The sequence below is a fragment of the Orbicella faveolata genome, unplaced genomic scaffold, assembly GCF_042242905.1.
Source record: "Orbicella faveolata isolate gen_17 unplaced genomic scaffold, um_ofav_v1 contig_46, whole genome shotgun sequence".
NCBI classification, from domain to species: domain Eukaryota; kingdom Metazoa; phylum Cnidaria; class Anthozoa; order Scleractinia; family Merulinidae; genus Orbicella; species Orbicella faveolata.
This window is the reverse complement of record NW_028301576.1, coordinates 32813397-32825000: the sequence shown is the minus strand read 5'-3', so window position 1 is coordinate 32825000 and position 11604 is coordinate 32813397. Positions and strand designations below refer to the sequence as shown.

Sequence of the window (11604 nt, the reverse complement as noted above, 5' to 3'; positions counted from 1 at the left end):
AATTAAATCAGATTTTCAACGTGTCAGAGAGGTTTTTTTTTTTCTTTCTTTCTATTTTCGGTGAAGTAGTGTTGTGTTGTGTTGTGTTGTGTTGTGTAAAAAGGGTAAGCTTACGACTCGTATAAAATGCGAAAAGGTCTCTTATTTAACTTGAGTATTTTTGAGCGAAAATTCCTCTTGAGGGTTGGAAAGGCTATGTGATCGGTGAGTGAGGGACTTATGCATCTGCGCGTGTCACACCAATCACAGTGTGGGTTGTATCAAAGAACGAATCAAATTGCCTGTTAGAAAATAAGATGGTATCTACATTAATCTGGAGATGTGTCAGATTACTGTAGTTTGTTCAGTCAAACATTTTATGGCTTCCTATTTAGCTATCTTACCATGACCGATGTAACATCGCATGTAAGTAGTAATGGTGGCTCATATGAGCGGTAACCAATCAGGAGCCGAGAAAGACAATAGGCTATTGTTTGGAGAATAATAGCAAGATGGCGCTATTTATTTTCAACCAATTAGGAGCCGAATTAAGAATTCAAGCTGGCGGTGCCCACGAAAGTCGGCCATGTTGGAAAACAGCCCACCAGCCTCGACGGAGGACTGGGATCGGTCTCACGGATTTCCATGACGACACAAATCACGCCAGAGTCACGCAAAAAAATGTCATGCAACTTCAAACTCGATACTTACAGTGTCCTGTGGTCCTAAACGACAGAAGTCCGTCTAGCAAGCGGCCAGACTGAGAGACTTGGGTCCGAGGTCTGCCTATAGGGAGGCTATTCCAAAGCATCATGGCACGATGACCTCATTGGGAACCAATCAGAATGAATTAAAGTACTCACAGTGGTTGGCTTCCCCAGTCCCCCTCTCTTAAGGAGAGCACTAAACCAAACATCGCACAACGTCAATTGTCACGAACTTTAATAACAAATCTTTTGCGCTAACATTAAAAGATATGACGTCATTGCCATGTTGATCGAGTAAAAAGACCGGTTTCTATCGTCATCGCACAATGTTTCAAATGAACTTTAATGTCCAAAACGTTTGCGCTAAAATTACAGAAAGCTGGTCATTGTGTCTCAAATCAGAGAACACTATGAAAGAAATGCAACAGAAATAATTTGATCTAGCGTAAATGCAATCTTTGACGAGTAGCGAATAATAAGCGAAGACAAAAATTTATAGGCTAAAAGGTGAGAAGAAAAAAATACCATTGAAATGCTTCAAGTGAAAATGAATTGCTAATGGCAGTTTGCAATAAAATCTAAACTCCTTCATCTCGACTGTTCCCTTGAGAAAAGCATCATTCAAAGGAATCTTGAACAAACAAAAGGCATTTTGGGCGACCATTGAAGAATTAACATAATTAGTCAGAGATGAAACATGGAATAAATTAAAACCGAAAAGCACATGTTTAGAAGCTGAAATCATGATAGACTGTATCTTAACCCTTGAGAATAAAATCAAAGGAATTTCAAACAAACGTTTCGCGCTTGAAGTAAAGATTTAACTTCATTTACAAACACTGCAAATCGCTCCTAATTCAACAATTATAGTTGTCTAAGCGGGTTTTCAATATCGCCAAAATAAATCACGTACATCAAATATAGTCCTTTCCTTCAAAGCGTCACACAACTAGCAATCGCTCAACTCCATAGCCACGAAGACAGGGAAGAATGTTACACTTAGAAAAGAAGACGTGTGCTGAACGTTGTCACAAGTAAAATGAATTCTATCAAGACCGATCGACTTATAAACGGGTATTCACAAAACAATAAACAATGTCGCGTGGTTAACAACCAATGAGAGGATGGGGGATAGGGGGTACGCGGTATCACGTGGTCAAGTATTAATGAGAAGTCGGGGGGGATAAGGGGTTATACTGCACAGTAATGTCATTAAATTGTTATAAGCAAAACAGAGTCTGAGTCTTTACAACGTTTATTGAATAGTAGCTCAAAAGAAAGAATTGATTATAATTTTAACTCTTAAAGTCTTGACCGGTTAGAAAGTGTTGGCCGGACAAAACAAATTATGCGGTCGGACATCATCAGAAAAAGGTTGAAAACGCAAGGAAAACTTTGTATCCTTAAAATTACCACGCTATTACTTCTCACCATCGGTTTCCATTTCTGTTACTTATTATTATTAATAGTAAAAAATGCCATTTCACTTCCTTTTAGGGAAAGCAGTTTGACAAAAAAATATCAATCTAGCAATCTTCCCTTGAAGTGAACGACATTACTGACAGAACAACTGCTTGCTGTAAATAACAAACAGGTCAGCTAAGATATCTTCACCGCTCTGAACCTTCATTTTGGAAGTGACATTTTTCAGCTGATATTTACCACGTGGTGGCAACTGTGTAGGTTTTCGGAGGGTCTGAATGGGGTTAACCGACTAGCGACAAAGGGCGAAAAATATTACTGACTACCGACAAAACGAGCAAAACATTACCCACTAGCGACAAAAAAATTCTAACCGACATGGTCCGACATTATAGGGATGTTTGTATTCAGAAAGAACAGCATTTTGAATTTATTTCTTGCTCAGGAAATGTCCAGTTACTTTAGTGGGCTCTATTTCACCAGACGTAACCACATTAATTCCAAATTTAATCAATTATAGAATTTCATGTCTTCTAATTACAACCTGTGTGCTTCGATCAGCCAGCGCACCTCTCTCAGTTTCCAGTCGAAATGCAAACGGTTTTTAGAACCAACCAGATTGCGCCCACGCTAAACAAAAGTTTACTGTGTTGATTCTAGACTTTCGATGACGGGTAGGGCGACTTTGCAATCTCTTCATCTTTGAAGAAACAGAAATGGCACGAAATTGGATAGACTATCTCGACTACCTTTCGTATATAGAAACCTCCGTCTTTCAGGGCTCTTTTAGGGACCTCCTACAGCTCAACGTGAAAGTGTATATGTAAGTACTTGGAGGAAAGCTTTTTTTAAACTTTTTTGGTTACTCCACTAACAAAACTCCCTCTTTATTGTATCACAATGTGGCCCTGCAAAACTTTCCCAACTAAAAGGTGCCCTTTTTTCACTTACTAGACCCGCAGAGGAAAAAAGGGGAACTTCACCAGTTTTTCTTATGCTTTCTTAGTTCATTTGCCTTTAGTATATAGGAAAATCCCTTTTTTATCGCCCCTCTAAAAGTTTTTTCTCGAATCGCACCTGTCGCAGCTTTTGAAATCATCACCCAAAGTTACTTTACCTTCTCAATTCCTCTCAACTGTACCAAACTCTTTCCAACTCTACCGTAGTCTATTTAACTCTCCTAAACCATCGCAACTCTACGGAAAACCAAACTACCCACATCACAAACAACCTCATTTCACTTCTAGTACACCTTTTCATGTCGGCTTAACTCTACTACACCTCCAGTCAATTCAACTTAACTCCACCCAACTCTACCACAATTTCACCCCATCATAACTTGCTCACTCCACGGTCTTACGTTCATATTAACGATTAATACCCTTCTTTTACGAAACCTTTTTTTGATATATGTATATATACTATTATTTAAACCATAACAAAGCTCTAAGTTAACGTAGTTAATTATTACTCTCCCGGCTAAAGCGTCTGATTCCTTTGTCTTGCCACAGGCCACGTTCTTCATTTTTTTTGATAACTTCTAATGTGAATATCACATTAAATTATTTTTCTTTTTATCTTACTTGTTCATTTTCGCTTTACAGTTTCCTATTTTCTATAGCTGTTCTATTTACAATTTCGGCATTTGTATCCGTCTGCTTTTGCTTCTCTTACAGTTATTCCAACGCACTTTATGTGCTTCCATTGTCCGCATTTGTTACACTTCACGTGTCCTGACTTTGTTTTTGTGTCGCATATGTCGCACACAGTTTTTCTTGCTGTTCTTTTTACAGCTTTTTTCGTGCTCTTTTTCCTCTTAGGTATTTTGTCCTCCGCTGTAATGCTAAATGGTGCTCCTTTTGTATCTAAACTACTACTAATTTTCATAGGGGCTTTCTCCGTACATAAGGGTTATACAGCTTCCGCTGTTCAGTAATTTAATTAAATAACATCTTTTTTAAAACTTAAGTATTTTTAACAAATATATTTTACCTTAATTCAATCCATATTCGCTTTTAATTAGTAATGCTTCTAACCTCTATTCGCATTTTCACTCCTTCTTTACTCATTATTATTTTTCTCCTTAACTTCATTGCTTTTTCTTTTTCTTTTTATGTATGCAATTTATCTCACCTGTTTTCATACTAATGCTTTGTCCTTTTATCATGGGAATTTCTGTGGAAACATCGCTATCATCTTCTGTCAAGGAAAATTTGTGAGGAGAGAAAATTAGATAATTAAGTATGTTTTACATATTCGCTTTCGCTTTCAGAAAATATGGAAATCCAACATAGATATATTTGTTTTATTTCGTTTTGCATTTCTAAGTTACAGGTTACTGTTCCAGTTCATTAACCGTAACAAACACCTGCTAGTTTGTTGTAGGATCATAACTGTAATAAGCGTTGAACTGTAATTACTACCTGCAATAGTCTTTTGTTAAACTGTTATCGACCTGTAATGTTTTGAAAGTTATTAATCTTGTAAACGTTGAATTCCGTTATAACCAATCGAGCTTTCTGAAATGTATTAGATAATGTTTAGTTAAGACTTTTTAATAGCTTTACGTAATCCTTTAGAATTGTGCTTTCGGCTTAAATAGTCGTGCCTTGTAAAATATTCTTTGGTTACATTCTGGCTGCATTCCGGTTACATTCTGGTTGCATTCCGGTTACGTTCCGGTTGCATTCTGGTTGTGCTCTTGGATTAAAACGATATCGTTGGACCTAAGTTCTGAGTGCTGTTGACGTCTCTGAAGATAATTCCCTGTAACAGATCCGGTACTAATCCCCGCAGCAAGAGAGTTTCCCCAGGTTTTTACAGAAGTGCTTTCCCAGGCCAAAACCCTATTATCACAAATTTTTGTTACATTTACGTTTGTTTGTAATTAGTACCTAGTTATGTTTAGTTGTCCGTGATTTTACTCCTTTTCGTTATTTTATCTGGTTTAATTAATTCATTTTTTTCACCATGTGAATTTTCTGATTCTTCCATTTCTGCATACTCCCTTGGAATTTCCTATTTTTTTTTCCATTCCTCTGAGTTTTGTTCTTTTATGGCCTGTGATTTCGTATCTCCTGCATGATAAACCCTTCTTTTAGCCCACGCATTTGAACCGTTCATGTGTACTGTTTTTTATTGCTTTTTATGCACTCTGTCTCACCTGTTTCTGTACTACTGCTTGCTCCTGCTACTATAGGACCTTCTGGGTGAAGTAGGGTATCATCTTTTGTGAAGTATCAATTTTTGGACAGTTAAGTTTTTTTTTAATGAGTACATAGTTATTTCTAGTTGTTATTTCTTTTAAACCCTTTTGTTATTTAATGTAATTTCATTCATACATTGACATTTTACCTTCCGATTTTTCCGCTTTTTCTTTTTCTGCAATCCCCTCTTTTCTCCATTCCTCAGAGTTTTGTTCTTTTGCTAGCTTTTGCTGTCTTCGATTTCCTATCTCCTGCATAAAAAAAAAACCTTCTTTGTGCTCACCTACTTAACCGTTCATATGAACTATTTGTTATTGCTTACCTGAAATGAACAGCGTTGACATTCGCAGTTGGTTGTAACTGACCTCTGGAAAGAAAGATATTGCAAGCACTGTCAATTTAATATCCTGAACATGTAGACAGCCGAGATATAAATATTTTCCTCACGAATGTATAACTAATGATGTTCGACATGATGCTTATTGGTGGAAGTCTTCCCAATTTAAAAATTCAATATTTTTTTGGAATTCTACTTAGCTATGAAAATTGAAATATTATTAAATTCAAGCCTACCAAACGCAGGTAAGAGTAAGCTTCTAGCGAACAGGATGATTCGATATTCCAAAATGTTGATTCGTAGATATAACCACGCATTTTAGTAGTCTTTGTCGAAATTACGTTTGGGCGAAAACAGAGATATTAAATTGTCAACGAAATTTTTCCATCGTGGTTATATTTTTTGATCGGCGAAAAAGCTAAGACCATGAAGACGAATCGACTTTTTTTGGCGAATCGACTGGATTCCAAAATTGCCAACAACTGAGAAGTTAAGTCTGACAATAGTGCTATTTTTCCCTCACCTGTGCTATAGTTTTGACGTTCACCCGATTTCGCATATAATTTGCCCTGCAATTTTTGTCGAGGGCCAAGTGCAGAAGCGCAGATTCTCCAGTAGACCCAAAGTCAACACAAATAACGAGTAAAAGTACAGTGCAGGACATCATTGATGGTTGGTTAATAGCAGACTCATTAGCGAAGATTACAACAAGCTGAGAAAGCGTCACTGCAAAATAACACGACGGAAGCCTCCACCCACTGAGAAAAACGGGAAAGCAGTAAGAACTGCGCCCAAAAAGCAGCCGTATCTTGAATTCAAACGTTGATACGTTGGTACGTTGGTTCAAACGATAATGAAATAGAAGTTACGCGGTGAAAATAATTGTTCGGGTAACCCGAAAACACTGACCCCCGACTACGGACCGGGTCCGCGGACTACCTATGGAGCGGTCCACATACTATCCCTACGGACCCCCTCTACGGACCACCCCACAAAATAGAATAAAAATAATAAATATATATTTCAGTTACGGGTTGTCTAATTGATAAATCGTGACGGCGAAAATTCGAATGTTACATTGTGCTACTATCGACTGAGGTGCTCAGTACCTCAACCACCGAAACTTTATGGACTACCGAGACTGCACAAACCTGGTATACTGATGCGACCTATAGTGTCATTCTGTGGGTCCCCTACGTATCAACTGTCTAAGTACTTGACGACCATACTGCAACCCCTTACTGACGAATCAAGACGCAAACTACAATCTACGGAGAACTTTATTGACGCTATTAAGACAGTACAGATACCTGACGACTACAAACTTGTGTCTTTTGATGTGAAATCACTGTTCACCAGTATTCCACTTCAATTGGCATTACAGTGTACTGAGACCGCTATAAAACAATGTACTGTTAAACTACCGTTACCGACAGAAGACATCATGGACTTACTGAACCTTTGCCTTACATCGACGTACTTTCAGCACAACGGTAAACACTACAAACAGTTGCATGGAACAGCAATGGGGTCGCCTGTTTCTGTTGTTGTCGCAGAAATTGTGGTGCAACATGTAGAGGAATGCGCCCTTTCAACTTGCCGACAAACGATACCGCTTTGGTTACGCTACGTTGACGACACCTTTACCGCCGTTCACAAAGACCAAATTGACGATTTCACGACCACCTAAACGAACAGAACGCCGACATCCAGTTTACTAAAGAGATCGAAGAAAATGGAAAACTTCCTTTTCTAGACTGTTTGGTAAGCCGCGACAACAACGAACTACGAACGACAGTCTACAGAAAACCGACGCATATCGACAGATTACTTGACGAATCATCCGACAACCCGACTTCACACAAAGCCACGACTATAAACACTTTGACGAGACGAACGCAACTAGTTTGTGACACACCGGAAAGCTTACGTGACGAAAACAGATACCTTGAACGTGTTTTTCACAAAAACAACTACAACGCTGACTTTATTAGACGAAACATTTACCGAACTACTGAAGCTGACGCTTCGAACAGGAACCCCACACCTGTTACTACAGTGACTATACCTTACATTAAGGGCACTTCTGAGACCATCTCACGGATCCTACAGCCCTACAACATTCGTGAAGCCCACAAACCTACTACTACGTTACGACACTTACTGACCAACGTGAAAGACAGAGACGAACCTAACAACAGACAGGGAGCAGTTTACAAGATCAAATGCTCTGATTGCCAGGCTTCCTACATTGGTGAGACTGGCAGAAACCATGTAAAGTATATATGAAATAATTCATATTTGAACTGCGGTAGTAGATGAAAGTGAAGTATGATCATCGCAGTAAATTTTCCAATTTAAGCAACTGGAAAGAAGAAGCCTGAAAAAAATCAGGGCTTCAACGGGATTCGAACCCGTGACCTCCGCGATACCGGTGCGATGCTCTACCAACTGAGCTATGAAGCCACACATTGGGAGCGAGGTCAATTAATTGAGTTCATATCTTCCCGTGAGTGAAATGATGTAAAGTATATATGAAATAATTCATATTTTCTTCAAATATGAATTATTTCATACAGTTTGGATTCCCCAGATGCCCTGACTGGCAAGAAAACTATGAAACCATGTTTCATTGTTATATGTCATGGATATAAAGAAGCCAAGTCATGCTATATTGTCAGAAAAACAGCTTGGTCAATTGAGATCATTTAGGAAAAGTAGATATCACAAATAACTGATTGTATTAATTAAATTGTTGTTCTCAAATTTCTGTCATGTTTTATGAGTATAATATCTAGCTTTTAATTGGCTTCTTTAATTAAATCAAGCAGTACAATTCACATGGTGATGAGACATCTACATTTGCATGTGAATCATGAACAAGAATTCGATAGGAATAACACAACCATAACAAGAAGATCTGTTAGATCTTATAACCACGCTTTTAAAATTTAACTGTATTCTTAGCACTACAGTCGCAACTCAGTGCACATTCCAAAGCAGTCTTTGATGATTCATTGATTACTGTAGACACCATATCACTTGATCAACACAAACTGTATTATTGCACCATTGCTCTTAGCCTTTGTGAAATCTAAAATCTAAAATCACCTGATCAATCTGTAACACAACTGACAACAACAACAACACTGTTTAACTGTTTAAGCCTGTTATTGCACCATCACTTGTAGCTATTGTGAAATCTCCGATTGCACCATCAGTCATAGCCATTGTGAAATCTCTGATGATGTAATGGTCTTAATCTGGAACTTTCTTCGGAATATGTATGGGCATGAATGATGCAATAATAACACTATTAACAACAGCTTTCTTTCTTAAAAGTCATGACTAAATTAAATTTAAATTCAATTAATTTTTTCCATGAGTAATCACACAAGTCATGTACTTCATGAAATGTTATCCACAGCTATCTCTAGTATGGTGGTTATTTCACTACCAATGACGTAATCCCTGCACGTTCTGACACGTTCTTTGGTTGGCTTGCAAATATTTAATTTTCCTTCCGATCTCTGAACTTGCTTCAATAAACTGCACAACAATTCACTTCTCTAGTCCAAAAATACGAAAAATACTCAGAATACTAAAAAGACTGTCACTCCTGGCCGAATAGACTTGCAAATTAAACACGATTTTATTTGTCACGAAGCGAAAGTGAAAGATGCAACGTCAACGCATTCCAAGGCTGACGTAATACCTTTTTTAGCGTATTTATTATTCCCTTCGAATCCAACACTTTGATAAAACCAAAAGAAAATATTTTTTACGCACAATAAAGAAAACAAATCCATAACGTTGTCTGTGTATTAATGTTTCAACAGCTTTTGGCGAATAAACATAATAGGTTGGGCGATTCAAGATTTGGCTGAGAGGAAGTTTGGGTGTGGTCACCAACAAAACTGAAAAAAAAATAAACACCATGTAACCCAAGAACTATGCTCGGCCCATGGCCGTGTGGTTAATAATTATAGATAATGTTCTGTCTGTTTGCAGGGAGGAGTTTGAGGTTGGAATGGAGTTGTAAAGACAGACACATGTTGACAGACAGACAAACTGGGTTTCATGCATCTTTTAGTTAGCCTTTGTTTTCCTTTTAGGTTGTTTGTGGTGCTGAACACAACATGGCTCTGTTGGGTAAGTTACAAGGAAACTAACTTTTTGTACAAAAGGAGCTCCAACACAAATGGAGTTTTGTCCTTTGTTTTGTCTTGGTAATATTTATTTTTAGGTTGTTTCACTTTTGGAGTTTTTGTACTTCAAAAATCTTTGTTTTGGTTTCTTACATTTTTAGAGTAATTTTATTGTTTAGTTGAAATTGTGCAACTTAAAATGCTGTGACATAATTCTTTACTTTTGTAATATCACATTTTCTGTTCAGGTTTTCTATGTTCTTGAAACATCACAATTAGTTATTTCATTACACCAAGCAGAGTTTGATCCTTGTCTTAGGTGTTAACATACTGCATTGTTATACTCGCAGATTCTGGTTCAGTCCTGACTTGGGGTTGGAATGAGCATGGAATTTGCGGGACTGGGGATGAAACAGTGAATGTGCACCAACCAGAAGCAGTTGCTCAACTTTGTGACTACCACATCTCTCTGATTGGATGTGGTGGTGGACACAGTTTTGCATTAGCCAAGAGATAACATTTCACAGAATGAGTCATGGACAGTACTTTATGGGCATGGCTTAGTACAATGTCTGTGGGAAGAAAACAATGTGTCACATACTTGTGTGTAGAGGAGTGAAAGCCAAAGCATGTATTATTCGAAAAGACTTTATTTCTGCGCCAATGTGTCCTCTGGAACAAGGCCACAGAAGGTGGACTCTTAGTCCACTGAGACATTGTCAAGGCCTGGTCACATTGTGCAACATTATGTCCAATATGTCAAACATTTTTACTTGTGCCCATCCCTGAAATTGTTGCACAGAATATTTCAGAAGTGAAACAAGATTCTTCTCCTGCAATATTGACTACCACATGATGTAATAGGCCATTTTGCTAATTCAAATATTTCCTAGTTCCATTTCCTTGTGGGGGCAAGAACTGATCACTCTGACAAAAATGGCCTCATTAATTCATTAAACATATCAAATTTTGTCCCCACAAGGGACTAGAGCCAGCATTAGCAAAATGGTGTATTTAGTTATTTGCATTGTTCTAGAAAATATCCAACCCCTCCCTTGGAAGGTGTGTTATGTTTAACCTCCCCCTCCTCTCCTGCTGGAAATTCCAGTTATGGTACATACTTTGCTTTGAAAAAATTTGGCTTTTGAGACCCTCGCCCCCCTTGAAATTTCCAATAGCCCTCCTTGGGGTGGGTATGGATATTTTCTGGAACCACACGTTGGGAGTAATATTGTATGCAATGTCGCACTGCATGTTGAGGTCTTCATTTTGAATGTTGTAACAAGAGATGTTGGTAAAGGTCAGGGATGGTGATGTAGAAAACCACTCTCAAGAAATAAAAGGAACTGTAAATGATATTTGGATTCAATGTTGAAAAAATACCAGCGAAGAGCCTTGTGAAACCTAACAACAAAATGTGCACATCCTTAATGTACATAATTTGTTTCTGAAGTAAAAAGGGTTTATCTGAATTTTGGTATCTCTCACTGAGTTAGAGTCTCTTGGTTATATGACAGAGGTGTTCATGGCTTTGATATATCACATTTAAGGCCAAAGAACCTGAACATCTTACCTTCCTGGTTGGGACACCGAAGTAGTTAAGATGGGGGATTATAACCAACCCCCACCCACTCACAACCCAGCAAGAGGTAGCAGTGCTTTTTCTGGTACATGTAGTAACAGTGCATTCCCTGACAAAACCAGGCTTGACATCCGGTGTTGTACTACTGTTATTGCCTTTTACAGAGTGAATTATTAAACCTCTATACCACTGCGCTACTACTTTGTTTTTTGATATCATCACC

General features: G+C 38.0%; 1 protein-coding gene across 1 annotated transcript; it reads left to right on the top strand.

The window, feature by feature from the left end:
- The first annotated feature begins 8230 nt into the window (after positions 1-8230).
- On the top strand, positions 8231-11155 carry LOC149099820 (secretion-regulating guanine nucleotide exchange factor-like). The gene is made up of 2 exons (XM_089277022.1): positions 8231-9803; positions 10150-11155. Exons 1-2 carry the CDS (start codon positions 9791-9793, stop codon positions 10314-10316), a joined length of 180 nt encoding a protein of 59 aa, XP_089133148.1. The 5' UTR covers positions 8231-9790; the 3' UTR covers positions 10317-11155.
- The last annotated feature ends 449 nt before the right edge of the window (positions 11156-11604 follow it).